The 12,127-nt window shown below is 34.3% G+C and overlaps 2 protein-coding genes across 3 annotated transcripts; one reads left to right on the top strand and one right to left on the bottom strand.

The window, feature by feature from the left end:
- Window positions 1-7,272: 7,272 nt before the first annotated feature.
- LOC130997386 (heavy metal-associated isoprenylated plant protein 9-like) lies at window positions 7,273-9,164 on the top strand. Its single transcript, XM_057922674.1, has 2 exons — window positions 7,273-7,678; window positions 8,389-9,164. Exons 1-2 carry the CDS (start codon window positions 7,594-7,596, stop codon window positions 8,988-8,990), a joined length of 687 nt encoding a protein of 228 aa, XP_057778657.1. The 5' UTR covers window positions 7,273-7,593; the 3' UTR covers window positions 8,991-9,164.
- On the bottom strand, window positions 8,167-10,540 carry LOC130997387 (uncharacterized protein At2g27730, mitochondrial-like). 2 transcript variants are annotated; one of them, XR_009093069.1, is made up of 4 exons: window positions 10,158-10,458; window positions 10,004-10,081; window positions 9,081-9,488; window positions 8,167-8,986 (listed from the first exon to the last, which is right to left on the bottom strand). XR_009093069.1 is itself a non-coding variant. In XM_057922675.1 (3 exons), the coding sequence occupies exons 1-3, from the start codon at window positions 10,299-10,301 to the stop codon at window positions 9,462-9,464; spliced, it is 249 nt and encodes an 82-aa protein (XP_057778658.1). In that variant the 5' UTR covers window positions 10,302-10,540; the 3' UTR covers window positions 9,200-9,461. The 2 variants fall into 2 exon arrangements, 1 of the variants encoding a protein (XP_057778658.1); XM_057922675.1 differs by lacking the exon at window positions 8,167-8,986 and having other exon boundaries at window positions 9,200-9,488; window positions 10,158-10,540.
- Window positions 10,541-12,127: the final 1,587 nt, after the last annotated feature.

Below are 12,127 nucleotides of genomic sequence, written 5' to 3'. Positions count from 1 at the left end.
AATCTACTCATCTTAAAATAATCTAATTCACTTACTAATTAATAATTAGTAAATCTTAAAATCTTCTCTAATTAAATATAATTAGGATTAATAATGAGGGCTTAAATTAATAGATAGCAACCCAACTGAATAATTAATCCCGGATCCAACAAGTTTATACTACAGCCCAAAGATTTAAATAAAGCCCAAGGGGATAGAATATATATTGTTTCAGCCCACTTAAAAAAAATGAAAGGGATTTATTAATAATACAGGCCCAATAGCAAAATAAATTGAAAAGGCCCATTCCTCCATTCCTTCACATCTCGGTCTCTCTCTCTAAGCTCTCCCAATCTCACGCCCGCAGCCTCCTCTCCTCTCAATCTCTCCCAAACTCAATCTGCCTTCAGACGAGGCTTCCGCCGCCGCCGCCACCCGCAATCCGGCGAGCCAGTCGGTCGTCGCCTCGGTTCTTCCCGACGCCGGTCTGCTCCCTCGTCTCCTCTCTCTCGATTCGAAGCATCGGTGGAGAGCCCGAGCCCTAGTTCATCTCCTTCTAGAAAATCCCGCCGTGGCCGTGGGTTCTGTAAATCCGGCGACTCACCACCGTCGTCTCTGAGAATCCGGTTAGTGGTCGTTGCTCGGAAACCTGAAATCGGTCTGTCTTCTCGACCTCTGCTCTGGCAACGAGCTCAGCCCTCAACATCTCTCTCACTCTCGACTTAACAGATCGTGGAGCACCAAGGCGAGCTTCTCGCCTGAAACCTGCTGCCAAGCACCGAGCGCCGCTGCTGTAGGGAGGCCGGCGAACAGTCGGGGTCTCGATCCGATGCGATTAGCTCGGGCGAGCCTGGCTGTTGTCGCCTCTGAAATTAGTGAGGCCATCGCCGCTCCCTGCTCTGACGCACACGTTTGTGCCGACACGACGAAGGCAAGGGTCGAGCCCTGACCTCTCGGCTCTGTTGCTGCTGTTCGGTTAATGGCGAGCCGGGGAGTCCGCCGTTTCCAGTTTTTCTCCGAGTTCCGAAGCCGGTGAGAGCTCCATCGTCGCGTCGTCCTCCCCAACGCCCCTGTCACTCCGAAATCTGGAGATAGCCGCTACCTTCGCCGTTGCTGAAAATGGAGGACCAGCGAGCTTCGTCGCGCCGCTGTCATTGGGAAACCGGTGAACGCCTGCTGCTTCACCCGCGAGTCGCCGCCCACTCGTCGTCTCTCGGCCCGACTGAACAGGACCGCGTCTCTCGTTGTCTAAAAGCTAAGTTCTTCAAGTTTCGTTCCCCTCTTATTCTACGAATTATAGGTGTTGTTGTGCTAAGTAAAAGGCCATGATTTTTAAGCCTAAATCGTGTATGGTTACATGCTGTTGGTTATACATAGAAGTGAACATGCTGTTGTTTTTTTTTTAATAAGTAAGAAGTGAGACGATAAGGCTATGTGTGTAAGTCATAGTGTGTTTGATTCTATAGAAGTAACTAGTTATGCTACTCCCTTCGTATGATGCATTTCAATCTAATGAATATGATTTCTGTGGGTGTGCATCATGTAACAGGAGGAAGTAAATTGAAAAGAAACAGAATACCTTAATGTTTGCTTTGGTTGAAGGTTGCAGATGAATTGAATTAAACTGAAACTTGTGAATACTTTGGCAGAGATGGATGAAGAGCAGTACAAGTGTGGAATGGGAATGAAATGAAGATTAATAGCTGCTGAAATCTGAAACCAAATGAAGGTGTTCGGGTGTGAAAATTTTGCAAATATGCTGCTGGAGCTGGAGTCAAAAAAAAAATGTCCAGAATAGATGGCTGAGCATGCTTAAGGGATAGCTGCAGATTTTTTTCACACACATACACTATTCCTTTTTTTTAAGTGTTGGTAGATAGATAGAAAAATAGGGGTTTGTAAAGTGAAATATAAACAGAAACAATAATTCTTGTCTTGGAATTTCTATATCTGTAATATTGTATTGCATTTTTTTTTAAATAAAAATCCAACTACCGGTTTTGTTAATATCGCGTGTTTATGAAACTACTCGATATCTGCTTCCTTTCTTAGCTAGAATAAATTCTAAATTAAATCCGTAGATTTAATTCTTCATAAACCGGAATAAATTTACGACTCAAGAAATAATAATAAAAATAGAAAAATAATTCTATTGTGATTAATAAATAACATGACTTCGCTAAGTCAGTTATGAATCTGAAATAATTATTGGCTTACTCAATAATTTTCATTGCGATTTTATTTACGCGAAACTACTGACTTGGTAATAAAATAATAATCCTGCTTAATTAGAATATAATCCAGTGTCATAAGCTGAATTTAAATAATAAATAATTACTGGGCTTGATTTACTGAAAGATGAAATAATAATTATCGTATTACTGGATTTAAATATAATAAAAGAGCGGGTTGTTACAAATTTCGACGTATACTCATCGACTAAAAACATTGTAAGATCTTCTCGTTATCAATTGTTGAGAAAATATCATTCTCAATGTACACGATCAAACAGGGGCGGAGCCAGGCCCCTAAAGACAGGGGGGCAAAACATAATAATAAAAATTAAAATAACTTCAACAAAAATTATATAATAAATATTTTAAAAATAATTCTGTACGATTACTCATATTTTGAAAACGATGTAATATATATATATATATATATATATATATATATATATATATATATATATATTTGCCCCACCAAAATTTTGAGGAAAAAAGGGCAACCGCAAATATAACGTGAGATTGGAGATTTTAATAAAATTTCATTCAATTTTTTTTTTTTTGTCATATACCTAACGTATAGATTGGAAATAGAAGATAAAAAAAAAAAGAGAAAGATTTTTTAGACTGGGTGATCGTTGGATGGATGATTGTTTAGTTACTTTATATATATATATATATATATATATATATATATATATATATATATTTTATAATTATACATATATATTAATATATTAAGTATAGTAAATAATTTTTGGGGGGGAAATTGCCCCACTACCTCATAGTGTGGCTCCGCCACTGTGATCAAACTGTCACATTAATTCACTCATCGTTCATACGATTTCACGAATCGATCTTAACAATCTTCATTGCAGAAAATGCTCTCTCAACAGAAACAGTAACTACGGGTAAAACTAATGTCAACTAAATCATTCGATAAACCAATTGAAAAACTAAATGATTACCACTTTTAACCATTTCCTGAGCAAGACTTCCTATATTGGTAATTGCTGAAAATCGAGCATCATGTCGAACAAATGCTATGAAATTTCGGAGTTATTGTGGAAGACTTATATAATCACATGTTAAAAAATACAAATTAATAATGAAATCACAAAGTTATTGTGTAAATAATAAATAATTAATTACCTGACCTAAAGTCTTCGGGATACAAAGTATTCAAATGCATGAGTTGACCAATATCGAATTGAGAGAAATTGTTTCTTGGATGAAGACACGCCATGCATCTAAGTAAATTAGTGCTAGCTTCGAAAAAACGAGTGTTTACCTCTTGTATGGTTAGATCAACAACCTAAAATATTTAAAAGGTATTGAGAAATGAAAAATTAAAATAAATATTTAAAAATTAAAATAATACCTCAAAAAAAATCCACACGATAATAATGATCATTGGTGATGATATACCTCTTGTAACCAGGTCTAGTTATAGTGTCTTTCATATGAATCAAAGGAATAGCATTCACCTCACAAAATCTATTGACTTCCTCAAAAATCATTTCTTATCCAATCATTTTGAAATCGTGTAATTGAACTTTCACAATATATATCAATCATTGACACGACTTGCACAATATATATATATATATATATATATATATATATATATATATATAGTTTGTGTTTGTTATGTACTCGGATGAAATATTTGTTAGGAATCACTAATGATTGTCGTTTTCTTTACAAATATATATATATATATATATATATATATATATATATATATTTGTAAAGAAAACGACAATCATTAGTGATTCCTAACAAATATTTCATCCGAGTACATAACAAACACAAACTCGTAGCTATTCATCTTTCCAAGAAAACCCCTTGTTGTACTTTAAAAAAAAATTGCACGTAAGAAAACCTCTTGTTCTGCCTCACAATTCATAAAACAAAAAAAAAATTGCATTATGCCTCAATCACATTGCACAAACTGAGCATAAATTACAAATTGCCTCACAAAGTCATAAATTAATAAATTGAATACTAATACAAAATTGCATTCTAATTTCTATCTCACAATTCACAAATTGGTTGTTGTTGCTCACAACGAGCATAGTGGCGGTGGTGGTGCGACTTGCGAGCAGTTGGCGGTGCGCCGGTGGCTGCTACTCGATGTGGTGGTGGTGGTGCGAGACTTAGAGCGGTGTGCGCTGGTCTGTAGCAGTTGCTCACGCTACTCGACGTAGTGGTAATGGTGCAATCACAGATGACTAGTCAACCGTGACTAACTAAAGAAGGAGGCAAAAGACAGAAGTGCAAGTGAACCACGGCTGACCAAAGAGACTTGGCTAGACAGAAAGAGGAGTGTGTCGCGGTTGACCTGGACAACTACTACTTAAATTTTGATGGAACTTTGGCTCTCTAAAGTGGTTTTTAAAAGGAAAAACTGAATCTTTTTCATTCTGAACACTTAATATTTATGAAAAAAAGAACTTTAGGAACTCCATACTTTATGATTTATCTTGATTTCTTCACACATTTGGAACAGATTTGCACTTTTTTTTACATTACATTCTATATATCTCTAGAGAAGGAGGCTATAGGCGAAATTCATACGTTTGACAAGCTCGACCTAACTCAATATGCATATCTACTGAGCTTACAAATTGGGAAAAAAATTGTTGATTTATGTAGCTCTAATTTCTAAAAATGATCTCTAAAGCTTATTTGGGTTTCCAACTCCCAAATATATTGAAGACCGCTACCGCGATATTGCACGACGATGCTAGCCCCGCTTGCGTACTCTTCAATTCAAGGAGGACTATAATATTGAAAAGAAAATTGTTGTGAAATTGAAGTCAAGCTTGAAAATATCAATCTTTTCAGGGAGTGAAGATAAATTTTGGCGAGCTTTTGTCTTCCCTTGATGTATCCAAAGATGATCTATCATTTATATAGTTCATTTATTTGTATTAGTTCAGACCTTAGATTAAATCTTCATGTTTTGTTCATTTACTTTAGGAGATAGGCTGATGTATCAATTTTTTTTAGGCTGATGTATCAATTTTAATTTAATTGATTTATTTTGGCTGGAGTATAATAGGCTTGTTCTTCGGGTATTTTTTTAAAGAAAAAAAAAAAGAAAAAAGATTTGCACTTGATTTGTAAGAATTACTTTGTTTTCTTCCGTTGCTTTATTTTGATGGATTACTTTTTCTTTTGCTTCGTGATGGGCTAATTCATAATCTAAGGTTTGGTGAATCAATTGGATTTCATTGATGTGTGTGAATTATTGATGCATATATCCAATTTTTAATTATTTTAATTTTTAATTTAGTAATTGATCAGTGTTTTATTGTGTTTGCAACATGTGAGATCGAGAGAAGAACTCGTTATTTGACCGTGGTTGAATTGAAATTAGAGTTAATCGCGAACGTATAGTCGAATAATTGGTTAATTCACATGATTTAATCAGCGTAGATTCAAACTTGAATGTGAAAGCTATGTTTTGAGTTCCTATGTTAAGAGAATTTGTGTGAGTTTAATAATTGTGCAATATTTTTTACTTGCTCAGCGATGTTCTGAGAAGATGACTCATCTCCCTAGAATTTTTAATCCGTGAAACTTTTGTTATTTATTGTTTTAAATTTATTTCTTATTATTAGGTACTCCCTCCGTCCCATGAAGTATGACCCAGTTCTTTTAGGCATGAGAATTAAAAAATTGATATTTTGTGTGTTAAGTGTGGTAGGTGAAAATGAAAAGGTGAATAAAGAGTAAATTTTTTGCCATTTTTAGAAATAGGTCAAGTTTCGTGGGACAAACTAAAAAAAAATTGAGTCATGTTTCGCGGGACGGAGGGAGTATAATACTTTTTGAATAAAATGTTTAGGATGTACTTATTTTTCGTGAGTAATATATGAATTATTAGCCTTGTTAAGTCTTTTGTGGAATACAACTTGAATCAATTTATCACATTTCTTTTAATAAAAAAAATTGATTGCACCTTGGTTACGTTTCAAACCATAATTGCACGTAGATTGATGCCACCTCTTAGCTTATTTTTTGTTGGGACAGACGGACAGTGTTCACACCTTTTGATATTTTAATTTTAATATTGTATTAAAATAAAATACATCAGCAATTAATTATACAGTTACCTCTTTCCCTCTGTGTCTCAATACATACACGACACATATTTAATTACACACATTTGCAGTTGCACAAACATTCATGCATATATACGAACTCACACTCGCTCATTCATAACACCCATTTTTTGCATAACTAACTTCCATATTTTGCCAAATCAAAGAAAACTTCCATGTTTTGTCCCCGCGTCTCTCCAGTTTTTGTTTATAATTCAGTTAGTTTGTGTGTAAATATTTGTAATTTATAAATATTCTGAAAAAATAATAATAAAATAAAATTTAAAAATGGTGTGAATTGGAAAGGGAAAAAGTCGAAAAGAGTGTGAGACCATTGGCATGGCATCTTTTCCGGCAAGTCCTGTTTGGAATCTGTTGGTTTGTGTATTTATTTTGTGTTGGATTATCAGTTTGTAACTTTTGATAGCTGAGTTTATATTTTATCTTAAACTGTAGCCCAATTCAATCCAAAATTAGTTTTCTACCCTTGAAAAATGCCCGGAGATTTAATTCATCTTACATTTCTGAGATACTTAATTTGTTTGGGCGATCACGATTCCTTCATCTTAGATGTTGCCGTCAATTCATAGCTATAATTAATTGATTTTTACTTTCCCTCTATAAATGTTACTTCTAATTTCAATTTGGGATAGCATTTCTTTTGTTTTCCCTTTTCTATTGAGAAACTCGGAGTATATATGAATGAAGTAGGCATACATAAAGGGAGAAGAAGTGAAATAATAAGTTAAAGTCGCAAAGATGATAATGGTAACAAAAACATGATAAAATAAGATGCTATAGTGAGTGTTGAAAAAGAAAAAAGAATGGTTATGAAATTGAAAACAACTCACGCCCCATTGATTTTTCAGCAAAAAAAAGGCGTAAAACTTCCATTCATCCCAACAATTAAAATTAATACACTGATATGAAAACGATTTTGTTGGCAATTAACACGAGAGTTTCCTTATATACACCTGATGTGTATAAGCAGTTTCTTCAGAGAAAAATTCTACTATGAAATTTCAACCTACAATCTTGCGAGATATATAAGGAAAATTATTAAAAATTACTGAAAAATAGGGAAAGAAAAGAACCTTCCTTTTTGGTTTTATTTCTCTATATGAAAGATGAGATTTTGTTGTGCAGAGAGGACCGAATTTCATATTTCTTTCATCTTTTCCAATGGAAAATCACCTCCCTCATACAAGATTCCTTACTTTTAATTCCTCGCACTTCATAAAATTTTCTCTTCGAAAGTAATCGGTTAATCTTGTGTGATGCAGGCCAAGGTTTTATCCATCAACATCAGTTGCTGTGAAAGATGCCCCAACCTTCTCAAGAAAAAAATTCTGAAAATGCCTGGTATAACTTTTATCCTATCATTTTGTTAACTCAAATTTGGGTGATTTGATTAATTTCTTGAAAGTTGATACCACCATTATGGGTTTTATGGCTCCTTTCCTTTTCAGTTTTGTTATCATCTTCGCATATTATTATAGCATCGAGTTTAAAATCTGCTGCTTGTATTATACACTTCATGTTGTTTGCAGTGAATATATAATCTGTACTAAACTCTCATCAACTGGTAAGTGGTAAAAACCTATTACATTTTACTAGTGTTTATTCCCCTGGACAATTATATAAAAGATATTAGTAATTTTTTTAATTTTCTGCTATGAAATTTTGTGTATATATAAATTTGTAGTATTCTAGATGATATCATTTATCCATTAATTGAACAATATTTCCATTGTAATTATTTGTTTATAATCAGTGGTTTATTACTCAGCACATAATAATACTACCTTTTACTTTTCTCTCATTGTGCTAAACAATTGAGAATATGGTGCGTGAAAACTGCCATTCTGATTTTGCTTATTTTGAGATGTTTTTCCTCCAACAAATAGATCGGGACGCTTCGTCTCTAACAGATAGATCGTGGATTCAAATTACCTAACTGATTTCTTGAGAGAGAGAGAGTTAGTGAGTGAGAGGGAGGGAGAATATGCCTGCAACAAGCATATCCAATTTCCTTATCTAACCCTCTTCATTTTCCTTTCGCCGAATTCAAGGGGTGGACTCAGTTGCAATAGATACAGAAGCCAACCTTGTATACGTCGCTGGCGAAATCGACGACGCGACGTTGTTGACCAACGTAGCGAAGCTAGGCAAACCAGTTCAACTTTTATCAACTGACAAGCAACCCAGGAACCATGCTGATAAGAAGAAACACAGCCACCACAGAAATGAAGGCAGAGACCGCGAATTCCAAAAAGAAAAAGAACACAAGAATTCTTGCTGCTGCAGAGACCAACGCCACAACAGCCAGAAAAGGGTTGAAGAAAAAGAAGAGCACAGATGCGAGGCCTATGTTCCCCCCGCAATTGATCCCAAAGTATGCAGAGATTTCTTTTGCAAAACCCACCCAAAAGGCCGCCTGATTGTTGATCGGGTGCCACCAGAGAGTTCCGCCGCATTCTTTGGCATGGGCGATTTGCCGTTCCACGGCCCCCCTTATGGTGGAGGCTCTTACCAGCACCCGGGGGCACATGGAGGGTACCCAGGAGCGCATGGTGGGTGGTACGGGCAACAGCCGCCCCAGTTTGGCTATGGTCGGCCTCCGCCAAGGAGGATCCCACAACATCCATTCATTTTTCGAGGATCCCACACCTAGTTCACTAGCTCTTTCAGCTCCTTAGATTCTTCAGATTCTAATTTGATGTCAAGATTTCAGGATTCCAGATTAAAATCAAAGCATATTTACCTGTAGTCTGGATCCTTTGTTTTGCAGCAGTTTCCCATTTGATGCTTTATTTCTTCAAGTGCAATAAAACACCACTCATGAAACTAGATGTTGTTGTTGAAACATATTATGGGAAAATATGATAGGAAACACAAAAATGACTTTCTTGCAAATTGTGAGACATAATATTTGAAAAGAAGTCGTAAGAAACTTAGTCACGAAATATACAACCACATTGGAACAAGACTATGTAGCAGATGTCCATGAACTAGTACCAACTAGTCACTTAAGTTGAGTACACGGGAGATAGCCTCGACAAGATCCAAGCGAACTAACACGTTTATTATTGTCTTAGGGCAACAAACCAGGAGAAATGCTAGTCCTCAAGAACTGACAGCCATTTCACCTCTTATTGGCGTCTTCGGAAGCCTACAATTAAAACACAAACAAGTAAGTTTAACATTACCCCTATACTAAAATATAATAGTAAAATGAAGTTAAAAACCAAAGGAAGCCACTGCGTTTTGCATACTCAACCTCAATGATATTAGTGCATGACTCTCTGATTCATTACAAGGGTTCATATTTTTAAAAAGGAATTCCGAGTGTTGACAGGCTTATGCTGGATACGCTAGATCATAACAGAAATGTCAAACACTTTAATATGCAGAGCACTCTATTACAACTGAATGTTAAATTGCAAGTGATTACATTCCAAGTTAAGTGATTACAAGGTGTCTGACGCATCAAGCATACTCTCATCAAGCAAATCAGGTTAAATTTATCCAGATTACACCAGCTACATAGCAAAAATTGTGACAAATGAACAAGTGCAATTTCCGTTCAATTTTTAGAATAAATAACGGCGGCGCTTAGAAATGGGGAGTAATTGCAAGATAAAATTAGTACTCGTGAGCAACACAAGCTAAGAAAAAAAACTTCACCTTATCGGATTTGTCCTTCTCAGCTTTCTCCAGCTCCGCTTTCTTCTTCAACTTCTCCAATCTTTCCCTCTCCATTTTCTTCAATCCGATCGAAAATAAAAAATAAAAAATTAAAATCAGCTCAACCCAACGGAGAGAGAGAGATGCGAAAAACCTGAACGTAAACGGTTTCTTTAGCACGCTCTTCTTCACTGAGGATACGACCTTTGCCATCGCTGAAGTAGCGAAGGCTGTAAGTAGACGATCGCAGGTTTCCCTCCATTATCCGACTCAATCCAGCGACCGATCTCAATGCCATTGGAGTGGAATGGAAATTCGATCAGGTGATTTGTTACAAAATCAGTTTAACCCTAGCCATCGACTGTTTCCAATCCCGCTTTTTTATATCTAAACTTCACGAAATCGTGTCGGTCTGGTCACAGTTGTGATTCGGTCGAGGGGTTTGGCTTTTCACAAAGGCAAAAACTTTTAATTAGTCTTGGTTAATTTGTTGCAGCCAAATATTGCTTTTTTCATTCATTATGATAAAATATACACATTCATTATTTGTTTGCTATTTAATAAAAATATAGAAAAGTAAATAAGTTTAATACAGAAAGGGAAGCAAATAGAAAAAAAATATATATATGTTAAATTTAGGAGAGATGAGAGAGAAAAAATATTACTTTTAATTTTTATGAGGGAAGGGAAAAAGGTTTTTCTTTAAAACTAACTTACCATAAATTATTAGTTTCAAATTCATTTTTGATGATTTTCCAAATTAAAGATCATTTCTTGACAATTTTTAGAAAATAATCAAAACACAAAACAATAGAAGAAAAAGAAGAGAAAAGTTGGTGAAAAAATATTATATAAATTGGTGGAAAAATATTACCGTTAGAACTATTTTTTTTATATATTATATAAATATAGATATTTTTTGTCAGATTTTCGTGATAAAGAAAATAAAATAAAATTGAAAAGAAAATGAAAACAAAGTAAATGAAATAAATAAAAATATAAAAAACATATAAATAAAATAAAATCAAAAGATAGAAATGAAATAAGTTTGAGACTTTTAATTCCCATGACATTATTATTCTTATCATGATTTTTAATTTAATATATATTTAGTATTTTATCATTGTTAAATTACAATTTTAGAAGGAAAAATAAGAAAATGAAAATAACAAAAACGAAATATAAAAGAACTAAAAATTTATTTTAGAGTGGAAACGGTAAACAATAGTTATTTGCTAGTGGTAAAGGTAGAGTTTCTTTTAGTGGCAAAAAAATAAAACATGAAATAAATTGTGGTAATTGGTAAGATTATGTTAAGCCGAAAAATTAAATAGGCCTAATTAGTTAGAAATAAAAACTGATTTTCAAAATTTGTCGGTAAATTGTTACCGTTGAACTGCTGCTTTATATTATATATAGATTATCTTCTCTACCTTATAAGCATGATATCTTTAAGAACGAGAAATCATATATTTCCCCATGTAGTTTTACTTGAAAATGAGGAGAAGAAAATGGGTGGAAAATAGTATAGTCTCTGCGGTAAATTAAAGTGACTGGAATGAGGAGAAGGAAATGGGTGGGAAGTAGTGTAGTCTCTGCGGCAATCTTGCAAGCAAAATATAAATCTTTACTGATGTACTAGTTACTATTATATTGTTAATTTGATAATTTTCTTTCAATAAGCTGGAGATGTCAGAGAATTTATTTTCCTAATTATGTTTTCACAACAATGGATCCATAATGAACGATGTATGTCTAAATCTAAATGAAAAACACTTAAAAAACATATTATGGTCTCATGTAGCCTTAACAATATTATCATATGGTTGCGCCATAGATGAACTATGACCCTGCCTACGACATGGAGGTATTGAGTGTTGCAACGGGCACTTACTTTTAATGATGCAGAAGTTAAACAACATAACATTGTAATTAAAATGATAATTGGTGGTGAATTTGTTTGTTGCAATTATAAGAGCTAGCTCAGTGTCTTAGCGAGTTTTTGAATAATTTTATTTCAACTTATTTGTTATAGATTATTATTATGTTATCTATTTTAGATTGATCAGTGACATGATGCATAATGTATCTTGAAGATGAAATAATTTGTTTACAATTTTGGTA

This window comes from Salvia miltiorrhiza, chromosome 8 (genome assembly GCF_028751815.1).
Source record: "Salvia miltiorrhiza cultivar Shanhuang (shh) chromosome 8, IMPLAD_Smil_shh, whole genome shotgun sequence".
NCBI classification, from domain to species: domain Eukaryota; kingdom Viridiplantae; phylum Streptophyta; class Magnoliopsida; order Lamiales; family Lamiaceae; genus Salvia; species Salvia miltiorrhiza.
The sequence above is the reverse complement of the archived record's forward strand: the minus strand, read 5'-3'. Positions and strand labels throughout refer to the sequence as shown.

Bases quoted from the DNA above. Each gene is read 5' to 3' on its own strand.
- LOC130997386 (XM_057922674.1), top strand. From the start codon at position 7,594: ATGCAGGCCAAGGTTTTATCCATCAACATCAGTTGCTGTGAAAGATGC. The intron at 7,679-8,388 runs GTATAACTTTTA...GCCGAATTCAAG, and splicing joins AAAAATTCTGAAAATGCCTG to GGGTGGACTCAGTTGCAATA.
- LOC130997387 (XM_057922675.1), bottom strand. From the start codon at position 10,301: ATGGCATTGAGATCGGTCGCTGGATTGAGTCGGATAATGGAGGGAAAC. The intron at 10,082-10,157 runs GTTTTTCGCATC...ATCGGATTGAAG, and splicing joins AAGAAACCGTTTACGTTCAG to AAAATGGAGAGGGAAAGATT. The intron at 9,489-10,003 runs GTGAAGTTTTTT...TTTTAATTGTAG, and splicing joins AGAAGGACAAATCCGATAAG to GCTTCCGAAGACGCCAATAA.